Raw genomic sequence first — 18,763 nt, forward strand, 5'->3', positions numbered from 1 at the left:
GAATGCGATGCAATAAACAGAAAAGCCGGACGCAGCGCACGTCCTGGTTATGGAAATGAACTCAACCGACCTCTGAAACGAGCCTGAAAAATCTTTGCGAGGTTATCAGAACGTTTCGTCTGCGCTCCAAACGCGAGGCGAAACTCCTGCATACGAAGTCCATAAAATCCCGTTGCGATTTCAGATCCTTCGGTAAAGACTCTGCGGGGATATTGTCTATCTTGTGCAAAAGCTCCGCGTAGCAACCGTAAGTATCCTGCGGGAATCAGAATAACCAGATAACTCAATGTGCACGTCTCTTAGCCGTACAACTTGGAAGACGAATTTATCTCACTCTACACTGAAGCTCCAGCGCCTCGTGTTCTCTTCGCAGTTCCTCCGAAGACGTGACATCGAAACCGACGCGATGCCTGGAGTTGAGCGTCGAATCGGCGGGTCCAAGAATCCAGTTGGTCACCCTGGCCACGCCCTCCTCGAGGCTTTTTATCTCTTTAACATATCCCAAGTGCCGTTCCAATTCCATCAGGGCGTTTTTGATCTCTGCCTGAAAGAGAAAAAAATCGTTTCATGCTATTTGAAAACGATCAAAAGCTCAGAGGCTGAATTCTGACGGTCAAGAACCTCGTCAGAGTTGATTACCTGCTTCAAATCGATGGAATCCAGGAAGGCCTGGACTCGCTGAACGGTGTCCAGAACATCCTGCGAGGACTCCCTGTTGATACTCATCACCACATTCCTACCTGGAACGATTTTTCGCTCTATGAGTGCTTGGTAAGGCGTAAAAACTCGATATCGGCGCTATAGCACGAGGGGGACAAAAACTACAAGTGTAACCCAACGCGAAACAAGATCGTTACACCGTTCTAAAATGGCGAATTCTTTTTCTTTCGTCCCACTGCTGAATGGTGTACCGTTGTCACGTTCTGTACAGTCGGAGATTGCGCTCGTATATCAACAAAGTTAACCGGGTTAGCACCGTCAAAGCCAATCGCTCTTTCCATTGTCCAACCAGGTCAACACTTCACGGATAAACCTACTTGTAGAAAACGCTTCACTCGTAGACGTGACTTGAATACATGGTCCAAAATTGTTGACTGAATTACGCGGGAGGTTAGAAAATCAGCGAGACTGAGGTAACATCGCGAGTGTAATTCCAAAATGCTTCACGCAAGCTCATACCCACCGACCTGAGTGAAGAATGTGTCTCGCTGCCGTTCTCAGCTCCGTAGTAGATTCGGAATAATCCCTGAAAGCCTCGTCGGATTCTCCATTCCTCGACTCTCTGGCAGAATGCAGTTTCTCGTGGAAATCCGTCAGCTTCTCCGACACCTCCGTGGCATCCTTAAGATAATCCTCGAGGTGCTAAAGAGGGGATAAAATCAAAGAGAAACCGCGAACCGTGCTTGATGAAAAGAGCGTATAAACTTACGATTCGTGTTTGAATCCAATCCGAGTGACTGTAGGCCTTGGATCCCCCCAACTCGGGGGGCAGCTGCGAGATCTCCACGTGGGCGGACAACTTCGCTAACGGGACGAAGAGAGGCTGAATAAGAATTAATCACACGTTACACGTTTTCGGGATATCGAAGTCCGGCTACTGAGCGCTGCGCTCTCATCTTGACAAGCTGCTTGCCAATTAATCCGTATATTCTCACCTCTCCCTCTTTGTGCGACTTGGTGCAATTGTCGACGTGCTTCTCCCAGAACCCATCCTGCCTGAGGACGATTACAAGGGCTCTCGCCGTACCGCATGAGGTTGAGGCTTGTCTGATGCATCCCCGAGCCACGCGCCAAGCTTCTCGCTGAGCGTCGACGAGGATCGTGAACCCATTCGACTTGGTCTCTTCACTGGGGACAACAGGATCAACTTACAACTTTTGGTTTCGACAAGCAACTGCCGTCTCTAATTGCGATCGTTACCTGAAGATGCCGATGAAGTATCGGAGCAGCTTTTCCAGGAGTGACTTTGTCCCGGATTGCGGTTCCAAGGGCATATTTACCACGATCAAGGGTCGACCCTCGCGGTCGTGGCCTCCGGGCAAATAGACCAGCCGCGAATCGAGGGCTTCGAGGAAGTCCACAGCCCTCATGATTCGGCCTAGAAGACGAAGAATCGGTTAGCCATTGCTCCCATCTCTTCATCATCAGCATCATCGTCATTAGTTATAGATAGGATTAATTCGACATTAGGCAGCGACTTCGAGTCACCCTCGGTGGTCTTTTGCTCTCGTGCTCTCGAAGTGAAACGCAGGCGCGTGCCAGCCCCCCCCCCCCCCCCCCGATTAGGGGAGTGGCCACCCTGATCGCGCGCCACACGCTGCGCATCGCTCTGGCGCTCCCTGGCAATTTGCATAATGTGCCGTTACACGGATATTCCATGGTGCTAGCATAAACTACCGCGGTAATTCGAGGCGAGTACAGGCTAAGCACAAACTTGGACCTTTGAATGGAAGTTGGTTACGTGTCGAGGAGACTGATCCACATGCGCAATTTGATAGGTAAACACTAGTCCCGTTCTTTCATCTTGACGAATTTTCACGAAATTTTTTCCCAAAACTCCGTAGACGGTTCGAATTTTTTCATACCTCGGTAGTTCCGTATATATTATAGTGGTTTTCGGAATCAAGGAGGAAAACAGTCCGAGTTTATCATGCTTCACACTTTTCTTCTCGGACACATTCATCACAATCATCGTTCAACAGCAAAGTTACATAATTCAAAAAGCTGAATAGCACTCCTTGTCGTACCTAGTCACGCGTTGTGTGCCATAGACGATAATTCGATGACGTTAGAATTTCGCCGAAGCTTCATTCCAGAGGTATGACACATTTGAGTAACTACAACCATATGTTCCTTTCCATTTCATTATGCGATCAAACCAAGACTAGAGAAAGACGTACGGATATCAAAGGACGATAAAAATCACTGCTATCGGCCAACTTGACTGTGTAACGGATGGATTGTAAAGTAAACGTAAAGAATTCACAATCGAAACGGTAACAAATTTGCGCGAATGACCGTTCACGGGGAAATGAAAGAGTGGAATTTGGGTGCAGCCGTCAACGGCAGCCCAGAACGACTGTGATCAGGTTCCTCAATTCCAATTCCTGGTGACAGTCGCCCGGCGAAGCCAGATTACCACTATCACGAAGCCCTACCTGGGGTGACGGCCGTGGCAAAGAGCCGGTCGACGCGAGCCACGCGAACGCGTCACGCCGCGCTCCTCGGTCTACCTGCTCGACGAGACTGCGCTGGACCGAACGGGATGCTGGGGAGCAGAGAGGTGAACCGGGAGCTGGGTGGTGGGTACACCTCGCCCATTCAGGTACAACGGTATCCTGGCACCGATACGCGCCCATCTTCCCCTCCGGCCTTCCTCCTTCCCGTTCCACTCGCTCTTGATTCCTCTTGCTCCGTAATCTGAGCAGAGAAACCAAAGAAGACCGGTCACGAAGGTCGTCGAATTCCACCTTACTTCACTCTGACGTTTTTTACTAATTGTTTCCTTTATCTAGTCAAGGAGTTGTACATAGTCAGGAGGCCAAAAAGAGCGATATTACAAAGACTTTTCGTGAAGAGACAATTCAATTCATTATTATGAAAATTTATAAACATGTTGGAGTAACATTGAACTTCATTCTGATATTTTTTAGTCGGAAAAATAATTCTTTTTAAAGCTGCTATAACCGATCTCCGGAAAGTATTTGTCGGCGAGAAAAAAACCTTCGATCAAGGACTGAAACATATATTCATAAAGCTTGTACAAAAGTTTTCACCGACTTCGAAAATATAGAATTGCGAAAAAGGCGTTCAAACTTACCAAAGCACTTTCAAACGCTCCGGGACATGTTTGTAAATATAGGCGTAACTTCAAGAATATTTGTCAGATCGGCATAAGATTTTCTGTCTGTATACTTGAATATATGTACTTTACGAAAATAAAATTTAAAAAATCGATATTTCAAAATCCAGGCTAGCTAAATCCCCTTAAGTGTTATATCTGCTCGAGCATCGCACCAACTTATCACTTATCACTTTTGATGAAAGTCGGTCTGAATGTAGACGACCGATTCCTGATCATAATCATAATCATGTTTCTTTTGTAAAAAAAAGGAGCAGATTACCTATCTATCGCCCAAATAAGACTGCGGTGGACATACAATCGACTAGGTATGTCACTTGGATTGTACGAGAGACAAGAAATAACGCTACGCGTGTCGATCAATGGTTGATTCACCGGTTTCTACCAAAGACGTTAAAGTGATTCTGTGCAGCCCGGGGGAACCGGCTGTGGTTTCATCCGAAAATTCCAATCTGACCGGTATAATATTTCTTGACACGTTCCCACGTCTGATGCGGCAACTCGTTAGTCCCTTGCTGTTCACCATCTCCCATTTGAAAATCGAGTCTACAATAAGTTGTCATTGAATCCATGTCGAGAATGATAGAATGATGACAGTTTCTGGATATCCATAAGAAGAGATCAAACGGATTGAACGTGCGACACGGAATTGAAGAGTGAAAAGTATATTCCACTGCTTCTACTACTGTTGAATAAAGATTCCATCGCTTGGCGCTTATCGGGGCAAGCAGCTAGTTTTTCTTTGCCGTAGGAAAACCGAAGTGAAAACTACGGGGACAGAGATCAGAACGTCACCTGTACGAGTAAGTGAGGTAAGCCGATGCTTGTACGCGGTTCACTGACCGTCGATGACCAGAAGGAGAAGCCAAGGTAGCAGAGAGAGATGGGCGGTGAAAGAGGTGGTAGGAGTGATAGAGAAAGGAACGAGATGAAACGTGTGCGGACGAATTAGGAGAGAATCTTGTGTTTCAGTTTCGAGTTTTCGACATTTCCTCCCACAGCCGCGTCTCGATGGAGGCGAAATGAATACTATTTTCAAGGTCACAAAGTTTTCAATGTGTTGTAATTAAATCCTAATCACAAATGTCTGAAGAAAGAAAAGAATCTCAGGTGGGCGGTCATAAATGGTAATGATAAATTATGCGTGTTAATTACAACGTTGCGGGAATGACAAAAATAATACATGGAATATACTGTATTGTGACGATATATCCTATGATAAACAAATAGTCAGCGTAGAAGGTTTGAGGGTTTAGTGAGCTAGTAGGCCTGCAACGTTTGAGAGAGACGGTATGATTTAAATATGTGCGAGACTGTGAATTCCGAAAGTGTCACATAATTTTCGAAAATGTAATTTCATACAAAAATCCTCATCCGCTAATCAATCAACCATCTATTTAATTCGACGCTTAACGTAAAACAAGGAAAGAGAACGAAAAATTATAACAACAGTCTAAATCGTACATAATACTATAGACTCCAATCTCCCTTCTATACTCGACGTCATGAAAACCGCTCTACTCACTAATATACTCGTAAGTGTTAAATGTGATTGTTTTTGTCTTTCATATCTTTCTCTATTTCCAATAACTGTCGGATTTTAATCAAAATTTGATTATACTATTATTTATACACTCTGTGCTGTCATTTATATTTCGTAGTTACATTAGAACTACCAAGCCAAGTTTGTGGCTTGCTACGTGTAGGAAGAATTTATTTTCTGTTATATGATAAACTTTATGGTACGAATTGCAAATAACCACCTAAATAAATAAATAATTTGTCTTCCTTAACCTTGTCTCAACTAACTTGTACATTTTTCTTTACTAATCTATTTTCCTTCATATTCAACCATTATTTAAAACATTACAGTATCTAGATAAAATGATTTATTAATATGTGCGAGACTGTGAATTCCAAAAGTGTCACATAAATGAAGTATTAATATACAACATATCAATGCACAAATTCCTGAAATGAATATACAATAAACAGAAGATCTGATCAGCCACCATTTATTACGCGTGTATAGCGTACTATGTATTGCAATAATAATTTAAGTCGATCATCACAATAGATCACGGCTTTCGCTGATCAAACAACGGTAAATCCTCACGAATGATGGTATTGACGACTGCGGCCGAGTACAAAAATATCCAGAATGCAAGAATCGCCCGCAAAAGACCGGGATTCGGGCAAAAAAAGTGTTTCTCCGGGAAGTTAAACCTCGTTGAAAATCGCACGTGCTGTTGTCGACGGAGGTGGATCGTGGTGAGAGCAAAGAGTCGACGACGACAAGCGGCAGAGAATCGGCATCGCAGGGAGCGAAGCTTCGAGCTTATTCACAGCGCTGCGGGTGCAAAAATAGCCGCGCGTCGTTCGCCCGATGGCGTCGGCGTCGGCGTCGGCGTCGGCGTCGGTTCGTTCGGAGCTTGGCCGCAATTCGTCGACGGAAGACGGGAGGTCGCCGCTGTCGCGTAGATCGGCGCCCTATCGGCCCGTCTATCTAGTCACTCCTTCCCCGCGCTCGCGTCAGGCTCGCGCTATATCGAGACCTGCGGTCCGGCGAGGCGCGAAGTGAAGACGGTGACGAAGACGGACCCGGCGACCAAGAGAAGCAGCGACGAGACAGCCTGGCCCAGGACGCTGGGGGGCCTACCCCGAGCGCGTAATGGGCAACGCCCCGGCCAAGGCCGCCTACCCCAAGAGCCTTGCGGGGGCCGGAAACGGTGGCAAAAAGGTGCACTGGAGCAGTCCAGGTACGCCAGCGACGCAGGCAGCCGCGAAAAGCTCGCGACGGTCTCACGTAAGAGCGGAGGGAGGACGCTCGCCTTTCCCTCCTCCCTCCTCCCTCACCCCTTTCCTGCAAGCTCCGCTTCGCGGATCCGTAACCCTGCCCCAACCACCGCCGCCATCTCGGCGCTCGAAGCTAACCCAGATTATACATTCCTCGCCAATTACTGACAGTTTGACAGTCCTGCTCGCGTCCTTCAGCGCTAACAACCGATTTGGAATTTTTTTTTTTTTTCTCTTGCGTCGTTCCGGGTGAAGCGCACGACGGGGATTGTTTAGGTCCTGGACCATCTTTGCAAGCCCTTGGTCTTGGTTGATGGCCTTTCGTTGTAGCACCTTCGATCTTTCGCCAAGAAAAAACTTTGGAGACAGTTTTTTCAATCCAAATTTGAACCGCGGAAATGCGCCGCTCATGTGACACGTGGTTTAGTTGACTACGATCGGTAGACGTCGGTAGACTCTACTGGTCACTAAATTTGGAAACTGACTGCGAGCCACGTATAAGAATTTTTTTCTTTTCCTTTTTTTTCATTCTATCATTATTTGTGGGGCCATGCATCAATCGGGGTCGTTGCCTCTGGTCGAGTTCTCGTTTCTCAAATATTCGGCTGTTAACTTTCCGCTGTTCATTGATATTGAGAGGAGAGCGGAGATAACACTCATCGCCCAGTCGTTACCTAATATTTATTCAGACGTGCTGATTTCTTCACACGTCAAAGACCAGGCTGCAGACGATTTGCACATCTTATTGCATACTGGCGAGAGAAAATGTATTCGTTATAATTTTTCTAATGTCAAGTATCGAATCATCGTAAACAGGTGAAACCTCACTAGATATCTGATTGAATTGTAAACGAGCTAAACATCAGTCAATGAAATTAAAATGCACCACCAACATTCCCATTAAATTTTTGATAGGTAGGTTTTGCATCCAAACTGTGAAAGTGAGGAAGTAAAGAGAAATAAGATTTACTTTATAATAAGATTTTGTTGAAAACATCATTGCAGACCTGTTCTATTCTCTTGGTATATAGCTCCTTCCATTGGCAGGTCAGACATTTTCGAAAGCTCAAATATTTTCTGAGCCGCTTCTAAGCGTCCGCACCGACGTTCTCTCGCGAGGTACACAGCTTATTTCGCAGTATCAATAGTGGTATATTTTTTGACAATCCCGACAGTAGGTCTCGCCTGTTATATTCCACGAATACAATATAGTCGACAATACAAAGCAGATTGCCAAGTTTCGGAAGATCAGCCAAACTAAAGTTGTACTCTCACCTACTGCTGAGGTGAGCGATTGTACTTTCGACAGAGGCACAACACTTCGCTATATCCTCAGTTTTTCTCGACACTCCGCGTTGCTCGATTCCAGTTGTAGTACCGCAAAGTTGAGCTATGCATTTCCTACTCGACTTGATCAACGATATCATTCTTATTTCAACCACGATCATCCATTGCCTATAGTCCTGTATTGCCGCTATGGATTGGCATATTTTTACTGATTGGTATGGCGTCAATCATTTACTGTATCAGTAATTTGACGGAACCAGAGCGTCTAGTTTTGAAGTAAGTTTCCTGGGGTTCAGTGCCACATCGTCGTCGAGCAGTCCGGGTATCTCCGAGTGACTTCGGTCCGCTTCGAGTGTCTCGTCTTCTGCCAAGCTGTTTCTATTTTATTTCGGGATCGCCCCGTACGCGGATGTGTTGGTCACTGGCGTGTGAATGTGCCAGCGTGTAGGTGCGCGCATGCCTTTTTCGAGGGTAGTCCAACGATATTGGATTTTCCACATGCCCGATTCATGCCCGATGTATCGACTGCCCGATGCATTGGATACATCTAGTGGGACCTTCGATTGCATTCTGCAATTAAGCGTGGCTGTGACATGCCGAACTCATGCCAAACAACTTCTCAGGTCTTCCGCTGCCTCCGGGCAAGCCAATCCTCGTCCCTGGCTCGGAGGAAACGCAACCGGATGTTGTCAGCATCAGGTGGGAACGCTCCCCGAGCAACGGAGGCTCCGCCATCGTCGGGTATATGGTTGAGCACCGGCGCATGGGGTCTCCGCACTGGATCCGAGCTGCTCCGATTCTCTGCACGTTCCCCGAGCTGACCTTGAGTGGCCTTGAGCCCGGATGGCGGTACCAGTTTCGCGTTCGCGCCCAAAATGCCCTCGGCCTCTCCGAACCCAGCGAATTGTCCGACCCACTCACGGTCACCCTGCAGAGGACGGCAACGAGCACCCCGCACTTCGACCTGGAACTGAAGGATACGGTGGCTCTCGAAAACGAACAGGTAAGAGGCGGGTTTGATTCGTGATACCTAAATATCGCCAGCTAGTCGACTGGAGCTGAAAATGAGCAATTGGATAAATAAAGCATGCTCAAGCTCCAGGCGGTGTAGCTACGCCTATTCCCGGCTTCGGAGAGAATTGCTTATTTTGCCAAAGCACTTTGTTTACGTTTGCCAGTTCGTTTTGAACCTTCACACCAGGAGCATATGTCGGAGCCGCTCGTTCTCAGTCGGGTTTTCGAATATTATAACCGTTTTCGTTGAAAATTTTCAGGCAGAGTTCATCGTGCAGTTCTCGGGCACCCCCCTACCGAAGATATCCTGGTTTAAGGACGGGTTTGAAATATTTAGTAGCCGGAGGACGCGAATCGCAACCGAAAACGGCAAGAGTTCGCTCCTCATCCATCAGACCGCTCTGAACGACGAGGGAGAAATAAAGTGCACGGCTACAAACAGGGTTGGGCACATCAGCACCAAAGGGAAACTTATTCTGGAAGGTGAGTCGAAAAACCATGGAAAAATCATCCAGGATCGAGGTTTGGGAAACTTTAATGGTGCAGAGGACTTTTTTCAGCACCCCCGCGAATCAGACTCTCTCGACAATACGAAGACGGGCTGCTTTTTGAGCAAGACGAAACAATCAGACTTAAAGTCTCCTTGGCAGGTAGACCTTTGCCGAGTGTCACTTGGTTCCACGACGGTGAGGCGATTCAACAGGACCTGAGACACGTCGTCGAAACGATGGAGGGTGAATCGGTGCTCAAAATTCCCGACGCGAAACGGGCTGACCGTGGAGAGTACACGGTCAAAGCGTCGAACAAGCTTGGCGAGGACGTGTCATCCTTTTTGGTCACCGTCACTGGTATAAATTTGTTTTGATAAACTGGAAAGAACTCTCATTTATCACGATTGATTCAATGTTCACAATATATTTTATTTGCAGATCGACCGTCAGCACCGGGTAAAGCAAATGTCACTATGACCCTCGGCCGTTCAGTAACGCTTTCTTGGAAGGAACCGGATGATGACGGAGGATGTAAAATAGGGACTTATATCGTAGAATATTACAGAGTAAGTTACTCGATTTCCGCAGACATATGTAATAGCTTCTCTTTAACGTCTTAATGAAACTTGAATGATCTCGTTTCTATCACTCGAACAGTTGGGTTGGGACGTCTGGCTGAAAGCGACTACGTGTCGTCAGTTGACAACGACTTTAGGCGAGTTGATCGAAGGATCGGAATATCGCTTTCGGGTAAAGGCTGAAAACCCTTACGGAGTGAGTGAACCCAGCGAAGAGAGCGATGTGGTCTTCATTCCGGACGTGAAGAGAGGGTTAGTGAGAGTATTGCTCTGATCATTCTGATGTACGTTATTACGCAGGGTGCATTTGCGTTTTTCGATTCTTTTACATGGATAGGATTACCGAGCCTCCGTTGAAAGGAAAGTCTCAGAGTCAACGAGAGATCAACAAAACGAAAGAAAAGCGCGAAGTGAGTTTTGCCGAGCCAGTTCAGAGGACACGAAGTTTGACTCGAGAAGAGGCTAGCAGGGGGGACAGGAATCCGAGTCCCGAGTGGACGTCCACCCAGCAGCTCAGTAGCGGGAGATTGAGTCGAGCGGATGACCCAGCCTTCGCCAGACGAGCTGGTTCCAAACCAAAGCCGAAACCAGACCCTCCATTAAAGGCAAAAAGGTTGTCAAAGCAAGAGAGGATTGACACCGGGGACAACTTGACCTTGCCCAAGGACACGGAAGTGAGATTTAACGAATTATCTAACGTGTTAAACTTCTTTAGCGACAAGTCCTAATAAACGCGAATGCTTTTCGCAGGCTCTGGCAACTCTCAATGTCTCCAATAGCAGGGGAAACCTGAACTTTGGTAAGCAAAAGACTTTGGAACCAGTATTGGGGGGCCGGCGTTCCCCCTTCAGGGACTCAAGGTCTCGTTCGGTTTCGAGGGAGAGAAGTCCGTCTCCGTTACTGATGCCGAAGATACAGGAGTCGCACGAGGAGTTGCTGGCCGCGACGCCACACTCAACATCGTCGAATCTTGTTCTACAGAAACAAAAGACTTTTGACAGCCTGCCCGATACCAGGCCGTTGAAGGTCGGTTTGAGGAAACAAAATACGGTTGACAATATTCTAATGTCACCCAGTTCGCCCAGAGAGAATGATGAGAGCATGTTTCACGGTAGCTCCGAATTCATGCTGGTATTGTACCCTGATGAAAACAATCATCGCAGCCAAGAACAAAATAATGCTGCAAGTAAGACCATTTCGATTTTATACTTTGTACTAGCAACCACGATAGAAATTTTTTTTTAACGTCAATTTATAACCCGATTGCATTTTCAGGTATTAAGGAGGGTCAGCAGGTCAATATGGAAGCTGAAGAAGATGATCTAGTACCTCCACCCCTGTCACTGTCTCTACCAGAGTTATTCAGCGCTAGTCACGAGGTGGTTGAAACTCTTCGAGAAGCTGTCAGTTCAACCGAGCTGCTGCACGAGCGAGCGATGGAGCGTTTCTACCACGCTGTAGCCGTTGAAGAGGCGGAATTAGCCAAGCGAAAGGCTCAGACAGAGAGGCGCACCGGTGAACTGGCTGGTCTGACAGGAAACGCCTCGCAAAAGGGTGAGGTAAAGATAAGGATCAACTCTTTGGAGGCCATCGACGGCAGTTCACCCGAGAGAAGAGCGTCCCTTCGGAGAAAACTGTCTAACTCCGGTGTAACTAGCCAAATAGCTTGGCAGGCGAAGCGGAATCGCAGGAGGTCAAGCGAAGGTCAGACCGAAACCCCAGCAACCGTCAACACCAGAACGAACGTACTCTTGGACGCTTCTTCAGATCCCAATCTACCGACTACGGTCTTTGTGGCTGGTATGCCGGATCAGACTGAAAGATTGCACCGATGGGACTCGAAGAATATGCCATTGACTGTAGAGATATCGGAGGTTCCGGAAGCTGATGTATCCGAAAAGGAATTTTACAGAGCCGATAAGGTGGTGAAAGAGGACGAGGTCCGGAGTGTCGAAACTTCAGAGGACGAGGAGGTGGAGGAGGAGGAGAGCAGTGATAGCGAAGATCTGAAATTATTAAAAGCGCGGATCCTGGCCCAGCCGATAATCGATGAGGAGGACACATACCACCCCAAAGGAAGACCCGTGCAGCACATCAGTCCAGATCTACCGCCAGTCCCTCCTCATATGATTCCGATTTTGGACATTTCTTCATCGGTTCCTACGAGGCCGGTTTCTCTCCCATCGTCGCCGACAAATTTGATGCCGAAGTCGATATTGAAGAAGCGAACGGAGACCGAGGTGATTCCGTTAAATCAATTCGGAAGACCTGTGCCACCAGAAAAACCAATTCGCAAATCCCTGCAGCCTGAAGAAAGTGAAGTTCAGCAAGCACCGCAACAGCAGACTGTAACGTTGAGAAAAAAGTCCCTGACTAGTATACCGGACGAAGTTAAAGGTGCGGCGATTTCCGAATCGGACATCGACAACTCAAACGTTCTCTCCGCCGCGGAAGTAGCGAGGAATCGAAGGAGGCAGGTACGGCAAACCTCGTTGGAAGAAGAAGCCGAGGCGAACATGGCTGTGATAAGTCATTACACGGAAATAGTCAAGCAGCACTCTTCGGGGCAAACGGTCCACCCGCCCCTCTACCTGAAGAGAGAAGACTTGGTCAAAGCGGCCTTGGTTGGCGAAAATGAGCCGCCGGTTGTCCAAAGCGAGACCAAGGTTTTACTAAAAGCGAATGGTACCCTAAGGGACATGGCGGCTATGGGTGACGTGACAAAGAAGAGCAGATCAAATCTTCCCGATAAAACGGAGGCGCCGACGACGAAGCGAGAGGCGGTTAAAGACGCTCGGAAATCGGCGGACCGGGAAGACAGCGGTAAGGTCAGAAGAAACAGCGTCGTATCGCGGGGTTCAACGCCAGCCAAAGATACGAAGGAGACAACGAAGCGGGAGAGCCGTCCATCTTCGAGGAATGAATCGGTGGCTGGTGTTCCTCGCTCAAGGAACGTCTCGAGAGAGCGACGACCTTCCAGGCCATCCTCAAGAACTGAAAGTCGGGGCGTGTCTCAGGAAAAATCGGTGCCACAACGTGGCCGGGTGCCTTCGAGGACGACGTCGGAGGACATTCGGTCATCGAGAGATAAGTCGTTGGAAAGACGAAAATCCAGTCGGCCAAATTCCAGGTCTAGTTCAAGAGATCGGTTTCGGCCTGAGACCCCAACCGAGGTCAAAATGGGGCGTCTTTATCAGGCATTGGGGAGTAGAAAATACAGGCCAACTAGACAGTACTCTGATACTGTTGCGGAGCTAAATGCTGACGCTGAGAGAAAAGTGAAGTCGACGATGAGTTACGTTACTGATCTTACCCTGCTCGCTGCTGCCATTTACGTTTACTTTCTAAAGAGTGAAATCCTCGCTTTACCATTCATCGGACTTCTGCTCTATCGGCAAATCCAGGAAGAGATTCACAGGTGGCTACCCAAATGGTGGAAACACCGGGAATAAGATGAATGCCACGCACGTACAGTTGGAATACTAACGATTCACTCGAACAACTGTATTATCACGAAAGACACTCATATATATGTATATTTATTTAAAAGAAAACGAAAAATTCATATTTATTATGTATACATGTCTGCGCATAATTGTAATATTGCAACTTATAGTTTGTTAAATTTATTCATTTATTATATTATGTTAATGATTATCAAACGCCGAATAGCTCTAAATATTACGATGTAAATAACTGTAAGAGATTAACTTAAGCTGAAAACCCAAAAAAAGGTTAAAAAAAAAACAGAAAAGAAAAACAGAAGAAATTAATCGAAACGCATCTTCGTCTTCTACCTCAGATTATCATACTACAGTCAGCCTCATCCATTTCCTTCAGCTACTCTTTATAATTGAACAAGCAATCACCTTTCGTTGTATCGTATCAATGTTAGTTGATACGTGATGATAATACACTTGTCCTTTGGCATGCACACAACTATACGTATTGCGGGATCAGAGTTGCAGATAACGGGTACCGAATGTTTATCAAAGTGGTATCGAGGTAACGGTCGGTGTTATGTTGTGTCTGGTATGAATACAACGTAACTCGACATGTCAAGAGGAGAATTACGTCAGCGACGCGCATGCTCTTTGGCCTGGTCTTGGGTCGGCGCCGTGACGCGACGCGTCGCGACGTACCCGAAAGACGATTTTAGACCGCAGCCCTTAGCGCGCGGTGGCCCCTCCTGCCCACAGATTTAGAGGTGCGCGGTGCGTGCGTCGTCGAATTGGAAAAGAGACAAACAGCGTGCCCCACGTTTGCCGGGCACTGCTTGCTGCCGAAGTGATGTCAGGTCGAGTGTGGCGCAGGAGGTACCGACGACACCTTACGACATGACGCTCGCAGGTAAGAGATTTGGATAAAACCGTTCGCCGACGGAGACTCGAGCTCAGGACATCCGAACAGAATTCCGAGCTGCTGCGTTCCTTCGGTATTTTTCCTGGACTCCTGGTCTGCCTTTATTGGCTCATTAGCCGAGCCTTTCGCCTTCCTCTGCAACGCTTTCGCGTGACCGCCAAACTTTTCCGGTCTGACACTTGAGTGATTAACGGTGAAATTTTCATACGTTCGTCCAAAGTTGAAACGGGCATTTTTATTCTTCCGATACGGAGATGCTTTTTCACGTGTTCATCGGTCCTCCGTAAAACTTTCACCTCTTTCATTACTACCTATCGAGGAACTTGGAAGTTTTGCAATTTTTCCATGTTCTCAAATGTACTGGAAAGGTCAAGAGTGTACTTTTGAAACCGTAAGCTCTTCGGCCTGGCCGTGATAAGCTTGAGGAGAGAATAATACCTGGGCGGAAACGAAGGAAAATCGGGTGTCGAAGCAGGATTTGTTCGGAAAGCTCCTGGAGAAAGTGGAACCGCAGAAAGCCGGTCCTCCCGCACGATGTTGCAGATACTTCGAGAGTTTGAGCTTGAATATCTTGAGGCTAGGCGTGCCACTTGCGCACAGTCATTTAAACAGTATTTTTAGAATCTCGGCAAGTTGAGCACACACCGAAAACATATCTCGGTGTATAACTATATAGCTGTACAAAATCGAAACTTTTACCCCGACTTTATCGTCCGCATCTCGCTAACACCGCTTAACACCTGTCAACGCTGCACTCTGAAGAGCTCTGCCATTTTGGCGTGTGCAAAATCGATCCTCACAGATCACATATATTGCTTCATCTCCCGACCAAGGTTTATGCTAGGAACGAACTTGTTACCAGATTCTTTACGTCGACACCTTATCGTTTTACTTTCATGTCATCACAAATTCTTTTTTATATACTCTAAAATATGCAAGGATCGTTTGGCCGCTCTTCTGCCATGCAAAATATTCGTGTTAATCGATTGATCTAAAGTTGATTCTTACGGCGTCAAGCTTTTTGACGTTTTGAAATTTCTCATTGTTTGTAACCCAATAATTAGTTCATTAATAATCGGCTCCTCTGTTTGTCCAAGATGGTACCACTGCCAAACCGAGTAAAATCGTTGCACCGCAATGGCAGGACGACGCGAAACAATTGACAGCCGTAGGACGCCCAGGATCAGATTTGACAGTGGAAGTAATATTGGACCAGACAGAGAATTACGGAAAACTCAGCTTTGAACTGTAAGTATAACGCACAACTCCCGAACTCTACATGCTTGAATTCTAGGAGATTGAGTGCACCGTTTAAAAATGCATCAAGGTTGCGACCAGTTTCAGAGCCGTCAGCATGAGTGACAGAAGAAGAAAATAAATTGTTTCTGAAACGTCATGTAACGGACCAGGAGGCTACGCGCAGTTTGCGGTGTTGACAGAAGAACAAAGATTTTTTTGAAATCACATGAAATATGTAGCTTGAAAATGGTAGACAGAAACTACAATCAATCGTTCCATATTTATTTTCAATTATTGCCAATATTAGGGGAACCATTTCTAAATATTCCAAATCAAATTTGACACGTGGAACACGTCCGATTAACCGAACGCCATCAAGTTGCGCAACTTGAGATAAATTTTCCAGGTATTACTTTGTAGAAACGAAACGTCTATTTAACAGCTTCGGAGAATGATTTCGAACTTAGGGGAATACTTGCATTTTTAACTCAGAGGATTACCAGGCGAATTATGACTAAAAACAATCGAACAAAAGCTGTATTAAGGATTTCTTTTTCGAACTATTCCATAAATTGGCGACGTTAACGGCGTTATCGATAATCGAGAAGTACGACATCCGAATAAAATGTGTAATTAGAACGAACAGCCGTCGACAGTTTTTCCGAAAAGAGCGGAATAAAATCTAGTTAGAATACGGCAGCAGTGACGTGAGAGCAGTATAGGATGTAACCTACACAACATCACATATTATCCGAAGATTGCGACGTCCCTCGGAAACGAAAATACCTCGAACCGGCGGGGCCTTGGCACGCGACGAGAAACGCACGGCATGAAGCTTTCCTCACACCGAGGAGACATCGTAGGTTCGTAGATTTTTATCGGAAGTCTGGAATTAATATCCCTATTTGCGATTCTGGGATAAAAGAAACGGGCGAGGCAGTTTATCCCTCAAAAAAACCGCAGGGTCTTCCGGCTGACCTGACCGGTGAACCGCTATCGTCATCTGCGCAAAGATCGAGCCTCGGAATTTTTATCAATGCCGTTTGAACAGCGCTTAAGCTTTTTAAGCTCCCGATCGGAGGCGTCTCGATGTTGAGAAGGGTAGAGAAGTTTTGCCGCCCGCGGTTTGGGAGGCGGACGCTATCAGTCATGCTCCGCGAGCGTCGCGACGTCCGACCAACCGACCCCACCGACGCACTTCCAACCAGGAAGCGACGCTCTCCTTTCGAAAACGCGCGCCGCTCCGAACGAAGACACGATAACGAGGATCTGACCAAGGAATATCAGGCCTAGGTGACCGAAATTAATGAGTAAAGTGGTTGTAGAGTGTATTGAGATTCGCAAAAGTGTAGTCTGAAGGTAACTGCAAGTGAAACGTGAAAAAAACGAGTAATGTTGATGTAATATCCAGTGAGCATAGAGGAGCTGTTAATTACTCGACTTGATTAGTCATTTATGTTCAGGTCGGGCATTGGGTGAAAGTGTTTAATACGACAATTAGTTAACAAAGTGTGAAAATAAGAAGACGGAAAACGCAAGTTTTATCTTGTACGCAAGATAATCATTCCGTCTCAGTAGCTACTTGACAGCGCGGTAGTGCCAAATCTGAAAACTGACGTAACTAGTTGAGCACTCAATCCCTCTGTACTCGTCGTAACTTGATCAGTGATTCAGATTTCAACGTTTTCCTACACCCAGTTATCCAGAAGTTAAAATTTTTCCAAATCTGTCATAATTCCGAAAGCTGTAGAAGCCCCGTGAATGGGGAAACAGAATCGACCGCGGAGCATTAAACATCGGACAAAGAATGACTATAAATAAAATTGTGCGGTTACGTGAAAACTACGAAGGCTCGCCGTGCCGGCTAAGATACCACCGGGCGTTAACTGACGACGTTAACATCTCGAGAAAATTCTGATGTCATTTTGAGCGTTGGCTGACCCGCCACGTCACTTTGTATCATTCAAATTTTGGATTTTATCTCGCCATGGGAAGTCAGTGCTGCAAGTGTGCAAACGGAAAAAAGGCTATTACTGCACCACACGAAGTGAAGCAAGGGTAGGTCCTAGTACTACAAAAAATTATCAAAAACGCATCAATTTTATGACCACCCCCGTTTGTCTTCCTCAAATATAAATGCAAGTGATACAATCCATATGCTGAAGTCATTCGTCAAGCTAGACCATTAACTAAATAAGATTTTGTAAACACATTATTTTTCACTCCATGTCTTAAGTTTAAACTGTGCCTTCAATGCAGCTCAGTATATACCTGAAGATAAGAAAAAATCAAAGTGTCTCTAAGTATATTTAAAAATACTATGTACCATAATTTTTGTAATGATTTATGTACAACAGAATTGTGTCTGTGAATTATGTTGTAGATTCTCCGTGTTCTTTGACGAAGTATCGATAGTTTGACTGCCGAGCTGGTTAGTTACTGGTGCCAAAGGTGCTTGCTCATTATTCACTGTAGTCACAAATTGCGCGAGGGTTAACTATTTTCAGAAAACTATCGATAATTGTATCGAGTGTTGGTCTCGCAGAGTCGCATGGTTTTATAGTACGCCGTTTGGACATCAGCCATCCCCAAATCCAACGAAAACAGATCAGAATGAGTATCGTGACATTTACCGATTACCTCTTGCGAAAGAAGGTCGCGAATGCTTCAACGTGAGCATTTGGAATGAGGTTGTTGTCCGCAAGCTCAAACGGCTGGGCCGCGAATTGTTATTTACCTATTATTAGGGGGCCTTCGATTGGCTGCGATCGAGGATTCATATCAGTTCCTCATTCTGCGTTTATTCCATACGTATATGTATCTGAAAATAGACTAAATTTCACCCCGCAACTTGTACCTGGAGCCAAATCGAGCTTTTTCGTATTGTTTAAGATGTCATGAAGGCCTTGAGGCACGTGAGGCGTGTGATATGTGACACAAGCCCGGTATGTTATTTTTAATGTACGAACCACGTGTTTCCAGTCTACTTCTCATTAACGCCTAGCTGATGGATATGCTGATCAAGACTCTCGTGTGCTTGATCCAGTAACAGAGTCGCACTTCTCAACTGTTTCAAAAAAGAGGTCACATGGAATGGAGGAGAATGCAGGCACTTATCCTTCCTAATTTTGTCG

At 46.2% G+C, this 18,763-nt stretch overlaps 3 protein-coding genes across 9 annotated transcripts in view; 2 read left to right on the top strand and 1 right to left on the bottom strand.

The window, feature by feature from the left end:
• The window catches only part of LOC107222576 (titin), a 53,128-nt gene extending 49,870 nt beyond the window's left edge, over nucleotides 1-3,258 (bottom strand). The window contains exons 1-8 of one of the 5 annotated variants that reach the window (XM_046732926.1): nucleotides 3,159-3,258; nucleotides 1,921-2,098; nucleotides 1,656-1,848; nucleotides 1,430-1,543; nucleotides 1,188-1,362; nucleotides 640-740; nucleotides 335-544; nucleotides 71-256 (exon numbers count right to left, since the gene is read on the bottom strand). In XM_046732926.1, coding sequence (XP_046588882.1) covers nucleotides 71-256; nucleotides 335-544; nucleotides 640-740; nucleotides 1,188-1,362; nucleotides 1,430-1,543; nucleotides 1,656-1,848; nucleotides 1,921-2,090 — 1,149 coding nt within the window. In that variant the 5' untranslated portion in view covers nucleotides 2,091-2,098; nucleotides 3,159-3,258. Of the gene's footprint in view, nucleotides 1-70; nucleotides 257-334; nucleotides 545-639; nucleotides 741-1,183; nucleotides 1,363-1,429; nucleotides 1,544-1,655; nucleotides 1,849-1,920; nucleotides 2,099-2,747; nucleotides 3,052-3,158 lie in introns of those variants that run through there. The other 4 variants (XM_015661995.2, XM_015661994.2, XM_046732921.1 and 1 more) reach the window with 4 other exon arrangements.
• Nucleotides 3,259-6,369: 3,111 nt separating this feature from the next.
• Nucleotides 6,370-13,804, top strand: LOC107222604. Its single transcript, XM_015662035.2, has 9 exons — nucleotides 6,370-6,621; nucleotides 8,569-8,948; nucleotides 9,220-9,442; nucleotides 9,520-9,807; nucleotides 9,889-10,016; nucleotides 10,108-10,280; nucleotides 10,366-10,702; nucleotides 10,779-11,214; nucleotides 11,304-13,804. Exons 1-9 carry the CDS (start codon nucleotides 6,534-6,536, stop codon nucleotides 13,478-13,480), a joined length of 4,230 nt encoding a protein of 1,409 aa, XP_015517521.1. The 5' UTR covers nucleotides 6,370-6,533; the 3' UTR covers nucleotides 13,481-13,804.
• Nucleotides 13,805-14,201: 397 nt separating this feature from the next.
• Nucleotides 14,202-18,763, top strand: part of LOC107222573 (titin homolog) — a 65,723-nt gene continuing 61,161 nt past the window's right edge. Inside the window, exons 1-2 of one of the 3 annotated variants that reach the window (XM_046732423.1) lie at nucleotides 14,202-14,378; nucleotides 15,488-15,638. In XM_046732423.1, coding sequence (XP_046588379.1) covers nucleotides 14,366-14,378; nucleotides 15,488-15,638 — 164 coding nt within the window. In that variant the 5' untranslated portion in view covers nucleotides 14,202-14,365. Of the gene's footprint in view, nucleotides 14,379-15,487; nucleotides 15,639-16,828; nucleotides 17,688-18,763 lie in introns of those variants that run through there. The other 2 variants (XM_046732421.1, XM_046732422.1) reach the window with 2 other exon arrangements.

This window comes from Neodiprion lecontei, chromosome 2 (genome assembly GCF_021901455.1).
Source record: "Neodiprion lecontei isolate iyNeoLeco1 chromosome 2, iyNeoLeco1.1, whole genome shotgun sequence".
Classification (NCBI taxonomy): Eukaryota; Metazoa; Arthropoda; class Insecta; order Hymenoptera; family Diprionidae; genus Neodiprion; species Neodiprion lecontei.

What these genes read in the sequence shown, in the direction of transcription:
- LOC107222604 (XM_015662035.2), top strand. Translation starts at nt 6,534, where the DNA reads ATGGGCAACGCCCCGGCCAAGGCCGCCTACCCCAAGAGCCTTGCGGGG. An exon ending in AGGGAAACTTATTCTGGAAG is followed by an intron (nt 9,443 to 9,519) that starts GTGAGTCGAAAA and finishes GACTTTTTTCAG; the next exon opens with CACCCCCGCGAATCAGACTC. An exon ending in ATATCGTAGAATATTACAGA is followed by an intron (nt 10,017 to 10,107) that starts GTAAGTTACTCG and finishes TCACTCGAACAG; the next exon opens with TTGGGTTGGGACGTCTGGCT.